The sequence below is a fragment of the Zalophus californianus genome, chromosome X, assembly GCF_009762305.2.
Source record: "Zalophus californianus isolate mZalCal1 chromosome X, mZalCal1.pri.v2, whole genome shotgun sequence".
In the NCBI taxonomy this organism is placed as follows: domain Eukaryota; kingdom Metazoa; phylum Chordata; class Mammalia; order Carnivora; family Otariidae; genus Zalophus; species Zalophus californianus.
In genome coordinates, this window is record NC_045612.1 from 96,133,882 (window position 1) to 96,157,066 (window position 23,185).

General features: G+C 41.6%; 1 protein-coding gene across 2 annotated transcripts in view; it reads right to left on the reverse strand.

The window, feature by feature from the left end:
• Positions 1–420: 420 nt before the first annotated feature.
• The window catches only part of SYTL5 (synaptotagmin like 5), a 254,902-nt gene continuing 232,137 nt past the window's right edge, over positions 421–23,185 (reverse strand). For both annotated transcript variants that reach the window (XM_027607452.1, XM_035725740.1), the window contains exons 14-18: positions 22,452–22,613; positions 13,776–13,884; positions 13,034–13,169; positions 8,997–9,205; positions 421–7,932 (exon numbers count right to left, since the gene is read on the reverse strand). In XM_027607452.1, coding sequence (XP_027463253.1) covers positions 7,790–7,932; positions 8,997–9,205; positions 13,034–13,169; positions 13,776–13,884; positions 22,452–22,613 — 759 coding nt within the window. In that variant the 3' untranslated portion in view covers positions 421–7,789. The remainder of the gene's footprint in view (positions 7,933–8,996; positions 9,206–13,033; positions 13,170–13,775; positions 13,885–22,451; positions 22,614–23,185) is intronic.

Here is a 23,185-nt window from a genome sequence, read left to right on the forward strand (position 1 = left end):
GCAAAGCGCAAAGCAGTTTGGGAAAGCACCCCATACATAATAATAGGTGCTCAATGAATGTCACTTTGGAACCCTTCCCTCGTCACTACCTATGATTTATTCAGGAGAGTGCGAAGAGAGCTGTGGTGTCAGGGTTCAGATTTATAGGAAGGTAAGTGAGCAAGACCCACAACGATGGTCAGATTCAGTAGCTGAGCACCAGGAAGAGTCACGTTCAACATCATCCTCACCTGAGAAACAAAAACCAGACACTCACTCAATCTGTGCGTGTCAGTTCAGCAAATGTGCTTTTCTCCGAAGACAGCTAAGTATAAGAACAAGAGGAACAGGTGACATACAATCAATCCTCAAGGATATACAAGCCATCTTCAAGGACTCGGGAATAACTTGCAATAGAACACATTAGAGATGTTAGGAAAGGGAATTTAATGAAAAGGACATTAAACTTTGCAGCAAGTACAGAGTGGCACAAAGCTTTGGTTTGGGGTACATGTTCCCCCTTACAGAAGCTTAAAAGTAGGCATGTTACACGTTTAAGTATTGTTACTAATTTTGCCCTGAACATGGCAAGACAAGTAAATAGGAACAGTTGTTTGGAGCCAACAATAGAACCGAGAAAACCAGCAAAATGAATGCGGCCCTCCCATCATCTCCAGGGGATTTTAAAATACGTTATTGTTTCCTAGAGTTTTCCATCCTTTCCTCTTTACTTAAAAATAAAGATGCTGTATTGTACACCTAAAAACGTGTTAAGAGGGTAGATCTCACGTTAAGTGCTCTTGCTACAATTAAAAAAGGAAATAAAAACAAATGGACAATCAAGCCACAAAAAGCCATGGAGAAACCTTAAATGCATCAATAAGTGAAATAAGCAAGTCAGAAAAGGCCACATACCATATGATTTCAACTCTATGACATTCTGAGAAAAGACCAAGACACTATAGAGATGGTAAAAAGATCAGTGGTTGCTACAGGTTGGAGCACAGGGGATTTCTATGGCACCGAAACTATTCTGCACGATGATGTAATTGTAGATACACGATATTTTGCATTTGTCAAAACCCACAAAACTGTAAAACACCAAGAATGAACCCTAAACTACGGACTTCAATTAATAATGATGTACCAATACTAATTCATCAATTGCAATAAATGTGCCACACCATGATGTTTGTTAGAAGAGAAATTTGCAGGGGAGGGGGCAGTGTATATGGGAACTCTCTGTACTTTCTGCTCACTTTTTCTGTAAACCTAATACAGCTATGATCAATAAAATCTATTGATTTAAAAACAAACAAAGAGATCAACTTCCTATCCGAGCAGGAGTTGAGGAGAGTAAATGGACAGCCAAAGCAGGTGGGTGCCAGGGACAAAGCAGAAATGAACAGACTCACAGATAGGTGACCCAGCCTTTGGCAGTTTGGAAAGTTACCCCTCTTATTGCTTCCTGAGGAGAGCCCCCGTTCCAGTGTCCCAGTGACCCAACGATCTTTAGCTGTTCTTAGGATATTGAAAGTGTGTCTTCCTTCTCCAGCCCGCTAAACTCTTAGACTCATCTTCAGGCCCAGAAAATACAAAAACAAAAAACAAAAAACAAAAAACCCAACCTGCTTGTGACAACAACACTCAATCTAGGGATGGGGATCTAGTGCATTCAGCTGGGCCAATTCTTGCCCTGATGATGTGGTGCCCCTCTAAGAGATTGTTTAAATATCTGTATAACATTTATTTTGAGGAACACCTGCCTGGTAGAAGGGGTACAAAGGAAACCCCCAATGGAGGTAACTCCCCCTCCCCTTTCCCTACGTCCTTAGCAATTCATGTCTGGCCCAAATTGTATTCCCTATTTAACAAAACAAAAGCCTTGCCTTCAAATAGACCTTTCTTAGAATTTCTCAACCATGAATTGCTCTTCAGGTATCGGGTCCCCTCCGCACTTATCTACTGTAACAGACATTATTTCTTCCTGCTAATACCATACCCTTCCATAGAGAAGTTCACTACCTCATTACCTTTTCATGGATGTTTAATGCCCCATATCACTTGGCACCCTGGTAAGTAGCCAGGACAGTCCCCACCTAACCCCACAAACTGGCTTTGTGCATTCAGATGCTTTACAAGCATATGACTCCAACGGAGCTGGGTTTGGAGGTGAAAGGAAAAAGCTGAAAATTAACAATTAATATTTCCATTAATCCATGTGGGAAAAAAAAGCCTTCTGGGCATCTCCTAAGGTTCTTCAATACACCCCATCAGTCAGAAGGACAATGTAAGAAGATATTTAGGAATTAAGGACAGATTAATTGGAGGTGACGAGGCAGGTCAAAAGCAAAGACTCGGGAGAACCTAGACATCTATTTCTTCCCATCAACTGAAAGCCAATGATCTCTCTTCAGAAATGTCCATTTATGAATAATGAATATGGGAAAACGAAAGAAAAGAACCATAAACGATGGTCATGAACTGCCTTGTAATGGAATGGCTTCCTCCCTTCTTTCTTTCCGAATGTGAGAGATTTAAAAAGTTGTATTGTTGGGACTCAACCCTTCTCATGGATTTGCACAAACAAGTTTCAACTTTCTTAAGACAAAAGGAACATTTGGCTGAGCAGAAAAAAATGTGTGGAAGGAGCAATCAGATTCCTTCCCCCAAAGTAAACAGATCTAATGATAAAGGAGTGAAACTAAAATATTTAGATTCAAAAACATATCTAGTTCCCTGCCCTTCTAGAAGGACACATTTTTTTCCCCTCACAAATGCCAATGGTTTAAACTTTTGCTTTAACTATAGTAATATTTTATTTGCTTGCTGTATTGGTTTTTGCCTCAACCAAGGAAAAAGGAAAGCAGAAATGAGTCTCCTTTTGTGCTGAAATACTAAAGAGAAAGATACGATCTACTACCCTATATGAGTGTTCTGTCATTCACAGGCAACACTGACTATATATTCCACTTCTCTTTTCCAAAAAGGGAAGGAAACCTCTACCAGAACAGTTTGATGAATTCTAGTGAGGTAAATGATGTACAACTGTGAATCTTTGAAACACTATGCATTCCTCATAATGACAACAGTAGCTTGTATTTCTATGGAATTTGTTTCACCAGAATGGTACATTTCCTTCTGCAAATAAAAAAGCATGATTCTAAACAACATCCCCGTGAGGAAGGCAGGTTTGATCTCCCTGGCGTGAAGGATAGACAACGGGCCACAGAAAGAGATGGTCCTCACAATGGAAGAGGGTGTTAAGGAAAAGTGTGGCAACATGATGTACTTGCAGATTCCACAACCTAATAAAAAAAATGGACCACAGTTTTTTCTCTCCATCAAATAAAACATATTTTGAAATATTTATGGTCTAGTCAGATGAAGCAGGACATTCCAGCCTGAAAATAAATAAATCACTATCTATGCACGATGGATAACATAGCACAAAATAAGGGTTTTTTTCTTTTTCTTTCTTGTATTTCTGCTGTACACTGGAAACCACTTCACTTTATATAGAATGATCAAGCCCTAATGAAAGCATTCAGGAAAAAAAAGGGCCTAAGAGATTATGCACCAGAGTGCTGTAACTAGCTCACCAATGACCTCATCCCCCCCCAGTGTGTTACAAAGCATATTTACATATATTACTTTATTTCATGTCTTCAGTAACTCCAAGTTAGCGCAATTATTCCTATTTTACAAGCAAATAGATCAAGGCCTAGACTGGATAATTAACTTGACTGAGGTCACACGGTTGGTTAGTCGAGACTTGAGCTAATACCATCTGAGTCTGAGGTTAGGCTCCTTCCACCTCACCATGGTTGCCTTGCAATGAACAACGTCCACGTTAGCCAAATCCAATCTGCCATCATGACACAGAGCTGGTCCAAACAACAGAGTCGAGCTATTTTGTCTTCTAATGCAGTGTTTCTCAAACTGTGATCCATTTTTATTAGAATCACCCAAGAAGCTTGATAAAAATGGAAATTCCTGGAAATTCTGTTCAGTAGGTTTGGGGCAATGCTCTGGAATCAATGTATTAAATTCACACTCCAGATGATTCAGACAATCCTTTGGAATCCTTGATGTGGCCCAATTTCCATGGCTATTGTTCAAACTTTCCAATTTTTGTGATAGTGTTGCCTGTGTAGATTTCCTCCTATTTGTTTTAATTTCAGAAGCCATAAATGGTACCATGGTAGGAGGAAAGCCCTTCTGCCAACTTCTAAGGGCAATGCTCAGTTTGATGCAAAATTTATCTACATGGAACAAAAAATAAACATTGATCACAGTCCCAAATGCCATAGGCTTTTACTCTGAGGTACTTCTGGGATTTACTTGATATTTGGATCTCCTTTGTTTCTAAAAGTGGGATTTGCCCTATTTCTTCCATAGCTTTCTCCTCCCCCACCAAAGAGAAACCTTAGGGTAGCAGGTGATGATGAGATCAATATTACTGTGATTCAGGTGGGGTGAATTCATCCATTAGTTACTTAAGTACTTAATGATCATTGGTCATAGATTTGTATAAATTTATTAAGGAAAAAAGAGGCCAGAAATATGAAGTCCCATCAAAATATCTTTGTTTTTGGCATTTTTGTGACCTGGAAAATCTACATCCTGATGATTCCAGTTACAGTGACAATGTGAATGAAATGAGAGCTGATAAATAATTTTCCATGTGTTCTGCAAGTGCTGTTGATAAACTGAACGGATAAAGTCAGGCTTTAAAGCTTGTCCGTGTCCCTTTACACCTTGTCTGATTCAACTGAGGGAAAATTGAGGGCTGAGATCTCCAAATAAGGAGGAGGATGCTCCAGGCAAGGCCACGGTCTCTTCTGAGAAGGTGATAGGGAGAGCTGGGCTGGAGTGCCCCCTCTGTGCTTTGATCTGTGCTGAAATAGGGTGGGGTGAGCTGTCCTGGGTCGTAACTGTAGTACTTACAGTGACTGGGTAGATGATGGCACGACGTACTGAGACAGGATGTACTGAAGTAGACAGAAATGGGGTACAAGAGGAAGGCTGGAAGGAAGAGTTTAGTCTTGACTATGTTGAAACCATGAGCTACTATCCTGGTGGATATGTCATATAGGCAGCTGGATCTGGGGCTGCGGCTGAGAGGGGCGGTCTGGGTTGGAGATGTGAGTGTGAAGTTATAAGCATAGAAAACCACCGAGGCACCGTACATGATAACGCCTGAGAGGGTGTATGCAGTGAGGAGGAAAGAAAGAACGAGCACGGAAGAATCCAGTGTTTATCACTGAACAATCTTTAGCAGAGAAGGAGCGACTAATGAAACAAAGAAAGTAGGCATTTATGTTATTACAGAAGGCCTCTACTGATGGGCTATTGGATTGTTTCCTATCTTTGGCAATAAATACTTTCGTATGTACTCATTTCTCCCATCTGTTTCTTATCTCTGTAGGACAAATACCCAAAAGTGGAATGGCTGCATAATACATGTCTCATTTTGAAGGTTGAAGCGTTGATGTTTGAAAGAAAAGGTTCTCAGAAAAGCCACCAAATGTAGACAGCATAGTTAACCCTATTTAATGCGGCATTTGATAGGCGTGGTTAAAAAATTTGCTATCTCCCTGTAATGTAATACCCTATGGCCATAAGAAAGAATGAGGGAAGAGAAAGAAGGCAGACTTACTTTTCACAATTTTGAACTATTTAAATTTTGTGCCATTCACATATATTACCTATATTTGAAAAAAAAATTTGTACTTCTACACAGCACTTAGTAAAACCAAGTGACCCGAAAGATCAATTTGCCTTTTCTTTCTGAGAGCAACACCGCAGGTTTCTGATGGACTTCTGCATACCTGGGTTCTTGCATTATGGATATACCCAGTTAGATATTGGATTTTATGAAACCAGAATACAGAGACTTGCTCTAAAAGTGGCAAAGGTCTGAACACATAGAGCTTTACTCATCTAGAGTCCGAGCTATAAATTTTGGAATTTATTATTTTTCCGCTTTTATTATTAGTGAATAAATATACTTTCTTTTGTTTACATTGGAGAGGTCTCCAGACTTCACCAACATCACCCTCTCACATGCCCTAAAAATGTCACTGAAGACAGAATGAGTCAGATCAAGTCTGCCGACAACTAATTTTTCCAATATAGGAAGTAGTGATGATCTTACAGTTTTTGTTTTCTGTTTTTAAGAAGAGCGGCATAGGGATATGAGTGTTGAGTTTTAAAAAAAATGTTCCATATACACTAGACCAATAACTTCAACTTCTGAGAATTAGCCTATTTTTGAATAATATTAAAAATGGACTGCTTATTCCCAACAATAATGTTAAATATATTCTTAATTCAGTTTTTAAAATTCAAGAAGAAATTCAGAATATGGAAAAATTAGGTTGAGTAAGTCTGAAGATGATTCTAGCTTTCGTACCACTAAAATTCCATTTCTATCCTTTCAAAGATTTTATATGAATTCAAGTGAAAAAATGAGCTGAGGGGCTAAGAACAGGACTCCAGAAGAAGAATGAGTCAGGAACTTCATACCGAAATAACCCGACTCTTCTCCATCTCCTTCATCTCTGCCCTCCCGTCCACCCTGATAAGCATAAGATTATGCCAAGGGCTCCAGTGGAAAGAATACTGGCCAACAAGTCACACCCTGGATTTAAGTCTGGATACAGTCATAGCTTCTGTACGATCTTGGGTAAGTCACTTCAGCTCTCTGGGGGCTTCAGATGTGGAATACGCAACATAAGGAACGAGGTCTGAGCTACCTTTTAGCTTTAACTACTTTTGCATCTAAGTTTGGTGGCTAACGCATCCGGAATTCCAGGTAATAGAAGGTATAGTAGATTGAACTACTGGCCACAATTCTTCTTCCCTTCCTGCAATCTCATCCTTGCCGTGACTCCATTGTGAGCAGAGTATATTTCCCTGCCTCTTGATTTTAGGCTTGGCCATATGACTTCCTTTGACCAATGGGATATCAGTAGATATGATACAGGCAGGGGCTCAAAATGTACATTAGTTCTTATTCCCCTATAGTTAGTGGCTTAGAATATTTTATAACATACATGTTTACAATGGAGCTCTCTAATTGCTAGGTCATAACTAAGGTGACACTGCATCTCCCTTTCCCCAGGTCGATCCTGGTTTACATCTGTTGTTCGGGTAGAAAGATTTAGTTCTTTGCTTCTCAAAAGTGGGCTGATTTAGATGACAGACTATATAGTCACCATAGAAAAACTGGTCAGTTCATCTTGAAAACTTACCTGGTTAATCCACAAGTTTGCTACAATAACAGAGCCATCTCCTTGTCCAAGCAACCATCCCCACAATTTTTTTTTTTTTTTTTTTGGATTATGGGAAGTCCCAGGGTGAGAAAAGGCTAGCCAGTATCCCTTCTTACTCTTCAAGTGATCTACATTATGGGTGGCCCCTTTATCCCTCAAACCATTTTAGGAAATGCAAAATAACTCAATAATAGGAAAAGTTTAGGGAGTCCAAATTTCAACTGTAGTTTCAAAGAAGCTTGTGCCATTTCCCTTACGGTATAAAGCCTATGGATCATTGCGCAATTTGCCTGTTGATAGGACAGTGTGGCACCCTTTCTATCATCCAATCAAAAAGGCCCTGGCCCCTGGACACATAGAGGTACATGCTCTTTTAGACACTCGGCAAGACTGTAAATGTTCATAACACAGACATCTCTACCCTCAGGTGAGAAATGGCAGGGAAGCAGAATGCCAGGTCCCAAGACCGATACTGGGATCAAATGGCAGCCAGACAGCGCCTGGAGGCCTCACTTTGGAGACTGGTACCTTCAGAGCCTACACTTCCCCATGCTGGACCGGAGCATGAGTACACCCTCGACAGGAGTCCCAGGATTGTCCGCCATCTTCTGCCACAGGCGTTGCTCTTCCCCCTGAGAGTCCATCCAGTCCACATTCTTCCCATGGCTCACACCTAAGGAAGGGATAAGGGAGCATTACACTTCACAGATGAAATGTTTTGATCTTCTGGAAGACACCTATCAACCTCTCGAGGGGGCCTTATTGAGCAGAGAGTCCTTCACTGGCTTATTTTCACTTACCCTGTCTAGTGAGTAGTATTAGAATGACAGACTCCCTTTGCAGTCGGCACTACGCTCTTCTGCCAAGATAATGAGAAACAAATCAGGATGGCCTTCCTGGCTCATTTCTTCCCCAGCTGCGGTAGTTTGTCAGAGAGCTGGCTCATCGGGACTGAGTTAACATGACAGAAGAACAGGCTGAAGTGAGCTCTGAGGCCCTCCTTTTTTAACAAGGCCACTTCTCTGACCTGGGGAGTTTTCAGTTTAGTGGTATAGATATGTTTGGCTCTCCTTAATCTGTAACTAAGCACAGCGCCCCAGAGGTGGGATTGTTCTCAACAGGAGTATTGACCGTGGTGCGCGCAGACCCTCACGTCTGACGTACGTTCTGGGATAATGAGGGTCTTGCGGAACTACACGGGCTCTGTCACCGTCATCTCCCTCCAATCCGCCCTGTTGTGGTCGTGTCTTGTGGCATCAGCGGCATGTTTCCACAGTCCGTTTGAACAACATTAGATGCTATTTTTTAGGAGGGGGGGGGAATGGGTTTCCTTTCAATTCAACCAGTGAGTCATCTGAGAAGAGGATAAAGTAAAGTTGGTCTTGGAAGTCGTTCTCTCCCCTGTATCCTCTCCTGAGAAGAACCCGAAATAACACCCACGAAAGTAGTTGAAATTCACTTAAAGTGTAAGTGATATTTTATAAAAGGACTGAATATAAACATTATATATCCTAAACTTAGAGCCAAAGGATACGAACCTATGAAGCAGTATTTTGATTTTAACAAGATTTTATTTTAACCAGCAGATTCTTGGCTAAAGGAATGGAGGATCTGTGGTAATTTCAGGAATCAGCTGAGCTGAAGCTACATGTACATCTACTACATAGTAACCTGCAGGAACCACTCTCCCGCCCCATGCCTAGTCACAGACAATCTCAGGGTCCCCAAGTCCCTCACCGGTCCCAGAATTCAAACGAACTCCTCCCAGAAAGATGTTGCTGGAAAAGGGCTCCTTGTCCCAGACGGTAAGTTCTAGGCAAACATTCTTTATGTCCTGGGGGTTCAGGCCACTGAACATGAAAGTATGATTCCACTGAGGGTTAACACTCTTCTTTACCACGAGAGTTTTGTGCTTGGTAGCTTTGCTATCATCTGGGAGCAGGTAGCTGCAAGAGAAAAGGCAATCAAGCCATCGGTGAAACAGAAAATGGCATCCCCATTTTCAATTATTTAGTTAGTTTATTTATTCAGTTATTTCGATTCCCCATAATTCTTGGTGCGTGTGTGTGTGTGTGTGTATTTGATTTTTTTCTTCAAGGTTCTTATACGCTTATGTCCAGATTTAAGTGGAAGGTTTTATTGTATATTTTAAGTAGGACAATAGTAAAATGCCTGCACTGTCCTTTCTAATCCTATTTTGGTCCTTCCCTCATCTTGAAATGAAAGTATCTCTGGTAGTAGGTACTTTACAATAAAGAAGACACACTACAACACTTGAGATTTCATTTCATGTACCAAGAAGAGACGGCTTATCCCCTGATACTCATTATCTCCTTACTCTTTAAAACAGACTCATTTTTTTTTTTAGTTAGGCACAAGAGTGCCCAGAATAAAGACTACATTCCCAGCCTCCCTTGCAGCCAGTATAGCCACGTACGAAGCTCCAGCCCAAAGGATATACAAAGTGCTTCTGCATGAAATTTCTGGGAATTGTCTTGACAGCTGGAATCTGGATGGGATAGCTGAAACTCCAGCAGCGATCTTGGCCCATGAGGCGGATACCATAACAAGATAGAAGAAACATGGGTCCCAAATTATCATGATGCTTTCATACCTGCCCTAGATGTTTACCCGTTGTCTTTGTTTACATGCAAGAGAAAAAACTTTGCCTTCTCATGCTCTCTTTCCTTTTTAAAGATTTATTTATTTATTTTGAGAGAGAGCGCATGAGCAAGTGGGGGAGGGGCAGAAGGAGGAGGAGGGAGAGAATCTCAAGCAGACTCCCCACTGAGCACAGAACCCTATGCGGGCCTCGATCTCAGGACTCCAAGATCATGACCTGAGTCGAAACCAAGAGTCGGACGTTCAACTGACTGAGCCACCCAGGTGCCCCCTTTCTGACGCTCTCTTAAAAAAAATCTGAGGTTCCTTTAGAATCAGCTCAATATTTAAGTGTAATTAGATAATTTACTAGAAAGTTACTGGCCTTTTTTTCATTATAGAACCAAGATACTGTCCTTTATTATCTCTGCTTTGTAAATGTTCAACATGATAAAGTGAAAACTATTTCAAAAGACGTTAAGTCACCCCTGTAAGGCCACAATGAGGCCATAGGTAAGGAGCCATCCCCTCAACCCACTAGGCAGTGGGCAGGAAGAGGCCTGAACTGGATGGTGGGGCTGGTGAGGCAAACTGCAGTGGCAGGATCCAAATAAAGCATTTCGTCTGTGCTTAAAACTTTTGTGAGAAAGAATGACGGACAGATGAACTGCGACTCAGGCCCACACACTCAACAGTAGGAAAGCCCCAGATATCTGCTTCTCCTTACTACTGGCTTTAGCAAAATTAGAATGTGTGAGGGTAAATGGTTGACTCTTTTTCTTGTAGAGTCAATTACACTTTTTAAAGAAGGATTGATGAGAGGAATAGTAATGTCATTGACTCAAAGAATTAACCTCATGCCCAAAACCTATAATAAATATACAAAAAGTAAAGAAAAAGAAAGCCAAACATAACACTACAGAAACCGATCAACCACAAAGAAAGAGACCAAGAGAAAAACAGGAACAGAGAAGAACTACAAAAACAACCAGCAAACAAGGCACAAAATGGCAGTAAGCGCCTACCTATTAATAATTACTTTATTTTTAAAATTTTATTTAAACTCATTTAATTAACATAGTGTATGATTAGTTTCAGAGGTAGAGTTCAGTGATTCATCAGTTGCATATAACACCCAGTGCTCATTCCATCAAGTGCCTTCCTTAATGCCCATCACCCAGTAACCCCAACCCGCCACCAACCTCCCCTCCAGCAGCCCTCAGTTTGTTTCCTAGAGTTAAGAGTCTCTTATGAGGGGCGCCTGGGTGGCTCAGTCGTTAAGCGTCTGCCTTCAGCTCAGGCCATGATCCCAGGGTCCTGGGATCGAGCCCCGCATCGGGCTCCCTGCTCCGCGGGAAGCCCGCTTCTCCCTCTCCCACTCCCCCTGCTTGTGTTCCCTCTCTCGCTGTGTCTCTCTCTGTCAAATAAAGAAATAAAATCTTAAAAAAAAGAGTCTCTTATGATTTATCTCCCTGATTTTGTCTTATTTTATTTTTCCCTCCCTTCTCCTATGATCCTCTGTTTTGTTTATTAAATTCCACATACGAGTGAAATTATATAATTGTCTTTCTCTGATTGACTTATTTCGCTTAGCATAATACCCTCTAGCTCCATCCACATCAATGCAATAATAACTTTAAATATAAATGGTCTAAATGCTCCAACCAAAAGATAGAGGATAGTGGCATGGATAAAAAACACAAGATCCATCTATCTGCTGTGCCCACAAGAGACTCACATCAGACCTAAAGACACACACAAGACTGAAAGTGAAGGGATGAAAAAAATCTTACCATGCAAATGGAAGCAAAAAAAGAGGCAGCTGGGATAGCAATACTTATATCAAACAAAACTGACTTTAAAACAGACTGTAGCTGGTGATGAGCATTAAAGAGGGCACACGATATGATGAGCACTGGGTGTTAGACACAACTGATAAGTCACTGAACACTACATCTGAAACTAATGATGGCTAATTGAATTTAAATTTAATTTAATTAAAAAAAATAAACAGACTGTAACAAGAGACAAAGAAGGGCATTACATAATGATAAAAGGATTGGGGCGCCTGGGTGGCTCAGTCCTTAAGCGTCTGCCTTCGGCTCAGGTCATGATCCCGGGGTCCTGGGATTGAGCCCCACATCGGGCTCCTTGCTCGGCGGGAAGCCTGCTTCTCCCTCTCCCACTCCCCCTGCTTGTGTTCCTGCTCTCGCTGTCTCTCTCTGTGAAATAAATAAAATCTTTAAAAAAAAAATGATAAAAGGATCAATCCAACAAGAGGGTATAACAATTGTAAATATCTATGCATCCAATATTGGAATACCTAAATACCTAAAACAAATATTAATGGATATAAAGAGAGAAATTAATGGTAATATAATAGCAAGGACCTTTAACACCCTACTTACATCAATGGATAGGCATCCTGGCAGAAAATCAATAAGGAAAAGGTGTCCTTGAATAACACATTAGACCAGATGGACATGACAGATGTATACAGAACGTTCCATTCCACAACAACAACAGACTACACATTCTTTTCAAGGCCATATGGAACACCGTCCAGAATACATCACATGTTAGGCAACAAAACAGGCCTCAATAAACCAGAGAAGACTGAAATCATACCATGCATCTATTCTGACCACAGTGCTATGAAACTAGAAGTCAGTCACAAGAAAGAAACTGAAAAAAAGAAATATGCTTCCTCCAAAGCATTCTCCAGTCAGTGTCTCTGGGGAGGATGCTCTGAAATCTCTACTTTTTACAATTTCCCCTAAGAGAGCAAAATACCAAGGACCCAATATTTTTGTTGCTGTTGTTTATTGCCAATACCAAATGATAACAAAGCACAATAAAAATATATTACACACAGAAAATCATATTTTCTCCTCCTTTAAGAAATGAATCACCCAGTAAAATCTGCCAGTATTGAGGGTGAGAATGATGGGAAACCCTGAAATATGCTGGGAGCAAGTGGGAAGCTGCTAGAATAAGCAGCTCCCTCTAGACTCATGTTGTTTCAGATCTAAAAGCCAGCATTTAAGTGTAGCTCTTTCCTCGTCCATTTAGAGTAAGATGAACATGGAAGTCTCAGCCACCACTGTCTCCTGGGTCACAGATCCTCTCATGTCCCATTAAGTATCTTCTAAAATGAGTTAGAACAAAATTACCCCTTCACAAAGCTATCAGAAGTGCCTCCTGACTTCACTGCTGTCAAATTTTTTGCCTCTTTGATGAACACTTCCAGGATTCCTCCAGAGATTACAGGTGACTCCTTCTTCTTTCCCCTTTTGAAGGTCTTCTTTCCTGCATCAGCCATCAAAAAGAGAGAGATGGACAGGGAGGGAGGAAGAAGGGGAGGGAGAGGGAGCAGGAAGGGGAGGGAGAGAGAGATCACGGGTTCCATTTCAAAATTCACCAAGAAAATCTGCCAAGATTTATTTCATTTGCTGACTGAACTGGGTCTTTATGTTATTGTGTATTTTTCCATGGATTTATCTCAATGTTTCTACCCCACCAGATTCCTTTGGGATAGGTCCTTCATTTGTGTTTGTTGAAAAAAATGAATAAATGTAAAACTTTAAATACTTCCCAACAAGGAGTATCTTTTTACAGGGTATAGCGGAACAAAATGGAAAAGACTCTTGAGAGCTGCCTGAACCACATTGTTGCTCTCAGTGAGAAATAGCTACAGAGAAAGCCACACAGAAGTGCCAAGACTCCAAAAGAGAAAATTCCATAACTTCCTTCTTGGGTATTTTAGTCTTGAAAATTTAGAACTGCGCAAGCTCTAAGCTTTACATTTTCATCTGTGTAACGCCAAAGTAACATAGTCCAACCACTTCCTGATCCCTATTCCCATACTTCTAGACACAGGATGTCCTTGGTCAAAGTCACTGATTTTTACTCTACCTTGACCTTCTTCTAGAGGAAGCATCAGGTTCTCCTCTGGGGGGATGTAACGTAAAACAACTGTTAGCTCTCCTTTATAGTGAAGGCCTATGTCCGCAGCAAATTCCACCTGGCCAAAGGGAGACAGGTGAAGAGAAAAAGTGAGAATGCTTGGTTTATTCTTTTGTAGCCCATGTTTGAGTGGTCTTGTCATATTTACTTGCTGGCTTAAATATAACAATCCATTCCCATTCAACTATATTAGCACTTACTGCTTTAAGATATGCCTTAGGTACGAGAAGAGAGAGGCTGGAAAACTTTATGCAAGTATTTGTGTATAACTTTTAACATTAAAGTAAAAGGAATTTGAGAGGAGATATATATGACACACGTGTGGTGGGTCAGTGGCTACTGCCTGCCTGTGGTGCAGGACCAGAACCTATCACTGAACATATAGTTTGGGGTATGAGGCACAAATAGATACCACTGAGAACAGCTCCCGAAGACACCTCTCCCTGTCTGTTCTTGATGTCTCAAGGCTTTCCTAAGTGACCAAGAGGGGGAAATAGCCAGTAATGCTTGATTCACATTGGGCTGCCCAGCTACCAATTATTGAAAGCTTTGTTTGTGATTCACATGATTAAAATTTGATGTGGAAGGGCGCCTGCATGGCTGAGTCGGTTAAGCGTCCGACTCTTGATTTCAGCTCAGGTCTTGATCTCAGGGTTGTGAGTTCAAGTCCCACATCGGGCTCAGTGTGGAAAAACTGGTTCATTCGAACATTGCTGGTGAGAATGTAAAATGGTGTAGCCACTCTGGAAAATGGTTTGGCGGTTTCTTATAAGACTAAACATATAACTACCATACAACGCAGCAACTGCACTTTTGGGCATTCATCCCGGAGAAATGAAAGATTACGTCCACATAAAAACCTGTATGTAAATATTCATATCATCTTTATTTGGAATAGCCCTGAACTGGAAATGAACTAGATGACCTTCAGGAGGTGACTGGTGCAACAAACTGTGGAACGGCCATACCATGGAATACTACTCAGCAGTAAAAAGGAACGAACTAGCAATACACACAACTTGGATGAATCTCTACAGAATTATGCTGAGTGAAAAAGCCAGCTCAAAAGGATACACGCCATGCAATTCCATTGAAATGACATTCTTGAAGTGACAAAATAACAGATACGGAGAACAGATTAGTGGTTGCTAGGAGTTAGGGAGGGGTGTCCGAAGGGAGGTCGATGTGGCTATAAAAGATCACAAGGGATCTTTGCAATGATGGAACTGTTCTGTATCTTGGCTGTAGTGGTAGATAAAGCTACACATGTGATAAAGTTTCATAGAACTAAATACACACATACACACACACAAATGAGAAGTGAGGAACTCTGAAGAAGATGGGGGGGTGGTATCAATGTCATCACCCTGGTTGTGGCAATGCACTCTAGCTTTGCAAGCTACCATTGGGGGAAACTAGGCAAAGGGTACATGAGAGCTCTCTGTATTATTTCTTATAATTGAATGTGTATCTGTAATCATCTCAAAATCAAAAGTTTCAGTTCAAAAATTCAATGTGAACATATACCCAGAGCCTTTGTTCTCTAAAGCTCCTAGTTGCCACTGAGTCAATTCAACTGACTTCTCATAAATGGGTTAAGAAAGTTGGCATATTTTCTTAGGCCTTTCCTTCAGGAACCTGGCTCCTGGGTGCTGAGTCAAGGACTGAGAACTGCTGTCTTCTGAGAGGGCAGAAACCCCCAAACTCAAACAGCAAAGCCAGAGCCTGTTCAACAAGGCTCAGCAAAGGTGACTGAGACCATTACCAGGAAAAGGAATCCTTGCCTGACTTTCCTCTTGGTGGTGATAAAACTTATCAGTAAAGGTGGGAAAATCATTTGAAGTATTTTATTCAACCTTCTTACCAGGGGCAAACATGAGATTAGACAGTGAAATAGACTACCCATCTAATATTTAATCTAATTAAATCACATGCTTTGTAAAAGGACTTTTCTTGTTGTTTTGACAGTTTCAGTAAATTTTACTTTATGTGAATGTCACAAAGGGAAAGTTGCAATGGGCATTATAGCAAATTAAAGAGGTCATTACTTTTTTCATGCTATAGCCCATGAGCGGTGGGGTATTTATCCTTTCTCTTCAGATCTGAGTGGACCCTGTGATTGGTTTGACCAGTAGACCATGGCACCAGTGACAATGTGCCAGTTTCTGGGCCCCAAGCCCAAGATCAACAGCTTCTACTTCCTCTCTTAGAATGATTATCCTTGGGATACTCCCTCCGAGGACCCATGGTGTTGAGGCCCAAGCCACAGAAAGAGGCTACATGTAGGTACTCGGGTTGGCAGCTAACAGTAAGTGTGAGACAGCCAACTTGAACAACCAGCCCACTCAATCCTTCATACGACTTCAGCCTCAGTCTACCATCTGTCTCATCTGCAACCACATGAGACACCTTCATTGAGAACCACCCACCTGAGCCTAGTCACCCCACAGAATGATGAGCAATAAGAAATTGTTTTAAGCCACTAAGGTTTAGAATCGTTTTCTATATAATAGCTAACCAGTGCAGGCTCTATTTGCTTTTAGCTGAGAGCTTTGGATGGGAGAATATGTTGGTAGGAAAAGTGATGTGTGCAGGTGTCACATACTAATATATATTAGTAGAGGTTAGAACATGCGATGCTGGGATTTATTAATGTTCCACTGGTATTTAGCTTAAATTAATTAAAATATACTGGTGACTTTCTATAAATACAGTCTTGAAATCTTGTAAGAGTAGAAAAGAGTAAAGATGAAGGCCTGTAGCATTATAATCACATACAAAAGAAATTCAAGGGAGGGAGTCATCTTGCAGCCTGTACATGGCTAATAAATATCTTGGGATAGTTCGGGTATTCTTGCAAGGAAATTCCAAGGCAACGTCATGTCCTGACACACCATCATTTTACATCATTCAACCACCTTTTGCTCCGAGAAAGGTAGAATTCAACTCAATTCAATTCAACTCATTCAATCCTACCAACACATATGGGATGCCTTCTTGTAGTGATGCTTTGAAGGCATTTTGCTAAGTGCTGCTGAGACACATAAGAGACAGACCCTGCTGAGTTTTCAGTCTATCCAGGAGATATATATTCAATAGAAGCTCTATAAATCTGCCCTTATTTAACTGACTCATCAGATTGATGTTCTCCAATCCCAGTGAAGAGCAGGATCCTCTACACAAAGACCATGCATGCCTACTCCTATCAGTTGAACTGTATGCTTATCAAAAGCCAGCTGCATTCGTCTCCCAGGTTCCTTATGCCGGACACGTCTCTGGTTCTAATTACATAATTTCATATCAATAAACTGAAGAGTGCAAAAAGACAGCTACTACTATAAAAATTAATATGCATACTTTCAAAGAACTAAGTATTTGAAAATAAATTTGCCATTACGTTTGGGCTCGAAGCTATAAAAGATTAGAAAACAATCATGAATTTTTAGAAAGCTTTTATATTTGGTTTACTTTGAAAGCATTCTCAAGTTCTTGCTGCATTTCAGAAAAGCTCAAACTAGAAACCACTGATAAGAATGCACTAGGATCAGAATTTATGCCAGGAAGATAGAACAGAATTCTAATCAACGAAACTATACTCAAACGAAACAGATTATCCCTATATTAAAAGACTTGAAAATCAATGCACACTTGTTGTAAGTTAAAATAAATGATTAAGAAATGTACTGGGGGTGTATGTTTGTATGTGTGTGATTTCTGTGGCTTCATGAACTGACCTACTATTGTAAGCTCAGCTCAGACCAAGGATGACAGTTGCTTCAGTACAGGTACAAAGAAACTACTGTGGGAAGAGAGAGAATCATCTAGATTGAGATAAAGAGGTGGCCTTTGCCCGGTGCTTAAAGGATGGGAGATAGGATGGCTGATAAAGAGGGGATGGGAAGAAGGTCAGTCTGGGTTAAGAAAACAGTACAGTATGAGCAAGATTCAGTGGGGACTGTGTAAAATGTGTTTAAAAGCTGATGGGAAGTCAGGTGTGATTAGAGGTGTGTGCGAAGGGAGGTAGTAGCAAGGAAGATGAAAAAGAGGTTTCTACTCTGGGTTGCCCGGAAGACCCTAAGACACAAATTTATCTTAGTGTGTTTTGTTAGGAAGGGGAGTAAGGAAGTGGCACCACAAACTGAAGAAGGCTTAACAAGGTTGTGATATTGGGCAAAGTTTTATGGTAAGTTTCTCTCAGTTCCACAGGGGAGCTTTGCAGACAAGACAGATCACATCTCCAAGAGCTGTCCCAACCAGAGACAAGGGAATGAGAGTGTTGATGATGCTCCTTCGCCCATCAGTTACTGATCAAGGGCTCTGCCCTTCACCCCCAGAAAACTTAAATACTCAGGATATTCTGGCTTTTCATGCCCACAGACCAAGCCCACACCAGCAGCCTGAGGGCTCTTCTCTCACAAAGATTGGCAGGTGTTGGCTGGTATGAGCGAAAGCCATGGGGAGCCACATATGCATGAAACTGGGGATCCAGGTAGGGCACTGACATCCTCCTCTGTTACAGAAGGTGGGGCCCTATGAAGGGAGCACTGAGTGCCAGGGTCATGAGTTAGGATTTATTCAAAGCATATCCAAAGGCAGTAGGGAACCAGTGAGGGTATGTGACGGAGCAGGGGGGTGGCATCATCAGGCAACCCTCATTATCTTCTGCTTTTTGAAGAGATCCACATTACATCGGAGTTGGAAGCAGAGTTCCCAGGACATTTTCAGGTCTAAGGTGGGGGTCATAAGTTATGGACAAAAGTCTGCCCAAACCTCCAAATAGAGAGAGAGGCCTTTTAGCTCAGTAATAATTTCACAGGAACTTGCATTTACTCTCCACCTGAAGGCAGAACAGAGAAGATTTCCTTGGAAAACACTTGAGCTTGCTGTTGATTTTCAAAGCTCCTTGTTTTTATAATAGCACCTCTGGGAAGACATGAAAGGCAATTCATACTGACAAACCCTTCTGGTCTACCTACCTAATATGCCTTTCAGAAAGATAATGAGTTACAGCTAATAAACAATCTCCTGTCATGCAGTAAAATGGAAGTCGTACTGTGAAACTGCTTTACAGCCCACTTGACAACTTGAGTTCTTCCTCTGTCTGCACCAGCCTCCTCACTGGCTTAGTGCCATAAGTCTTAGCAAAAACAAAGGCAGGGGCCGAGGGACGTTCACTAACATGGAGTCAATAAGAAATGAGGCACTGTGTCTTTCCCGTATTCCCACTGCAAAGGGATGTCAGTATTTCCGAACGCCGAAGGACTATTCATTCTGATCCTCTCTCACTAAGGAAATTGGTCCCTGTGGCTTACACTTCACCTCCTTAGCTGGATAATCTACAAGGAAACATCAAGTCTCCAGGGCTGCTCGTACTCTAGCTGCAGCTGATGGAGGGACTGAGATAGGAGACTGAAAACGAAGCGACGCTTCTCGAAGTCAGCTGATAATCCACCACCCAGAGCCCAGCTCAGCCTGAGGATGAGCCACCAATGAATAGGAGGCAGCCTACGGAGTACGTAGCACCTGTCCTCCCCATTTCTGGAAGACATGGCGTCCAAACAAGGCTGAAACTGCGGGCTTTCCTCTACACGTATCAGAGACATGTCTATGTGTCTATATGTGTCAGAGACACATATATGTGTCTGTGTGTCATCTTTTTCTTGGCAGAGAAAGATGACATGGATTAAAGACACGAAGCTCTGTGGGGTTCCCCAGAGGCTCACTCTGAGATGAGGATTCTTAACGCACGTGATTTAGGTCTTAGGATAGACCAGGGAAGGGGTGACCAGGAAAAAGGTCAGGAGGCAGCCAGGCAAGGGGATAGCCTGATCTAGCAGGGAAGCTGCAGAGTATAAGTAATGCCTTGGAGCACCACCCTCCTTGCCCCTGCCACTCTCAGTAAGGGAACTGGGCTTTCAGACTCCCCCATCTATGAGTTATTGGCAAAGAGTTGCCTCGTGGTAGGCGGTACGTAAGTTCCTAGGAGCTTCTGACTCTCTCCGCTCGTTGGAGAAGCTACAGTAGCCTGGGAACAGTCTTCTAAACAGAGTCTCAGGTGAAGGCTGTTGGAGGCAAAATTCCTAACAGTCATGGTTAAAGGAATCCAAGGGGATCTGGCAGAGGACCAAAGAGTTCCAGAAGTTACACTCAATCAGAACTTTTCTACCTGGAGCAGCCTGAGAGCTGCTTCTCCCTTATGATAGAGAGTGAAGGGGCGCCTTGGTGGCTCAGTCGTTAAGCGTCTGCCTTCGGCTCAGGTCATGATCCCAGGGTCCTGGGATCGAGCCCCACATCGGGCTCCCTGCTCCGCGGGAAGCCTGCTTCTCCCTCTCCCACTCCCCCTGCTTGTGTTTTCTTTCTCGCTGTGTCTCCCTCTGTCAAATAAATAAATAAAATCTTTAAAATAAAAGAAAGTGAAATCACTCAGTGGCAATGTGAAGGTGACTACCACAGAAAGTGGCTGGTCCCTAAGCACAGAGGATATGCGTGGGAGAGCTTAGATATCATCCCAGCGCAAGTCCTTCAACCATTTCCAGGAAACTGACTGGAACGTTCCAAGCTGTTTTCCAAAGAGCCCCTATGTGCTTTAATGTTAAATTTATGACAAGTTAATTTCATGTACTAAAATGAATGTTATTTGTCCTTCATCTGCATCATGCTTCATATAATGTCTTGGACATTTTCTAACTACGATTCTGTGGTGCTCACCCATCACACACAAAAGGAAGCGAGTGACAGGAGACTGTTGAGTCAGATTAAGTGCTATCCTTCATGGTGAGGCTTCTCACTCCAAGAGATTCAGTGTTTAATGACCAATTATTTCCATGCTTAATGTCAAGGGAATGTTACACTCTTGCAGACTTATTTCTTGTGACTCTTGTATTTCCTATCATATTTCTGTCAGTCAGGGGCTTGAAGTTATTTTATGTTTAAGGACTTTTATTATATTTTATTATTAATTTTACCCACAGCCCAATTATACTTCCCAAAGATTTTCCATGAGGGATTTATACCAAGCTTGAGGTCAATAGTTCTAAAACTCTTACCAGAAAGTTGTATTTAACTTCTGAGTCTCCATCTCCTCAGATACAATGGAAATGATGATACTTACCTCATGATGTTTGTGGTGAACAATGCTGTTGCTGCTGCTGATCCACGCATGTGTTGCTGTTCAGCTTCCACTCACCATTCCTTTAGAACTACTATACCTGGATTTCCTTTGGGGCAATACTACCTTCAGGACCAGGGTAGATTCTGATTGTCTTAAGTCAGCCAACGTACCTCACCTCCCTGGCCGGCCACGGCAATTAGCTCAGGATGGGCAAATGATGTCATCAGAATGAGGAGAACCAGGCCCAGGGTGCTGGGTGGACTGCTGGAAAGAGGAGGGCATTTTCCCTCTCCCGGGTCATGTGATGCAAGGAGGAGGGGCTTACACGTATTGTAACGTCCAAGAGAAGCATAGTAGAGCTAGTGATGGAGGCCAACTGCACAGAGTCTCAAAATGAAGCCAACACAGAGAAGAGAGACCAAGAGAGTCCAGGGCCTTGATACGATGTGAGTTATCTGGGTGAAGCCATGCTTGATAATCACTGGTCAGTAATTTCCTTTTTTGAGTGGTATGGGCTGGGGTTTCTGTCAATTGCAATACAAGGATTCTGATGTAACATAAACACTACCTAGCATTTATTGAGAGCTTAAAACGTGCCCGACACAATACTGTGAGCATTGCAGAGTGCTTCTCCAAGCTTCACAACATCCCAGTAAGATATGTCCAGTTATTATATCACAAACGAGAACATCAAAGTCTGGGAAGTTAATTTGCCCAGTGTCACACAGATAGTCATGAAGCCAGGACTGAACCCAGAAAATCTGAACTGAGTCTACTATCTTTACCATCATGTTCTTTTTGCCTCTCTGTATATAAAGAACAATCTTCGGTTACATAAATGTGACCTTTTCTCATCCCACTTTCGACTTAAGAATTACTATAAATGTAGAGAGCCTCCGGTTGCATAGAGTGAATCCAAGGTACTATTGGTCTAGAACATGCTATATTGCATTTAATTTCTAGAACCAGCTTTAAGACTGTTTTTCTGACTATAACTTAAAACCTGGGTTATGAATCTCAAAAGTAGGAATATAGGAAACCAGATACTTTAGCTACTCCTTACTTCCTCATGTGAGTCAAGGCAAGGCCACTCCTGCTTATGTATGAATTGTGGAGAATGGGGAATAGAGAGAATGTTTTAAGACTGATTGGCTCTATGGATTTGTTTTTGTCTATGGGAAATTGAATGCTTTCTCTTTCTGATAGGATCATATAATGTACTCCCCTTTTTTAATCCATGGAGACCTTCAAATGATGAGTACATTTTTAGTAAGTCAAATTAATAATACATAGGACTATGTGACTTGCATTGTACAGACGGTCTGTATTAAAGAAGGAGTTCCAAGGAAAGGATTTACATGTATTATATTATTCCAAAATCAGCTGCACTCATCTGTTCAGATTACCACTTGAAAATGAGAGAAGTCTTCAGATTCTCTAGGCCTATGACATCAATTTTGTTCCTAACCTGTCTCATTCCATAACTGTTCGATTAATCTGGAGGCATTTCCTACCTTGGGCTGAAGCACAAACCACTCATCATTTGGATTTTCAAAGTTCCATGAGTCAAAAGGAATCTCCACCTCCCCAAGGAAGCTGTTACGTCCAAATCGATCATGATGCCAGACTGAGAGCTGCAGAGTTCTTGTTTCCAGCTGGGTGTGGCTGATGGTGTACTGCAAACGAGAGTCACAACATCACACTCCATGTGGAGGGCTCTGCCCAATTCTACCACAGGCTGAAATTTACTTTCGTCATCTTTCAGATCATACACACTAGTAACATGAATGAAACACACACACACACACACACACACACACACACACACACACACACACACAAGCCCACTGTATTTTTCCTTGTTTATGCTACAACGGGGGTTCTATGCCATGAACTCATTTTGTGTTAGACCTCGCACTGAAAGATGTATCAGCCAATTATTTAGGAAGAAGTCAATAAACTTCAAATAGTATATTAAAAGTATTAGGTAATGAAGACTGTCCCCTTTCCAGTTTTACCCCATTTTCATCTGCGAATCGTTTTTCAACCTCTCCTTTGTAAGCTTAATGTTTGCTATATCAACTCTCCAACTTCTCTGTCTTATTTTAGTTATGACGAGAACCCCCAAATCCAGGAAAGTACCCTCAGTGAGAAACTTGCAAACACCAAACTTCATCAAGTCTCGCATAAGTGCAGGAGTGAGGAGACCAATACAGAGACTGAGCGGAAAGAAAATACTGCTGGGGTA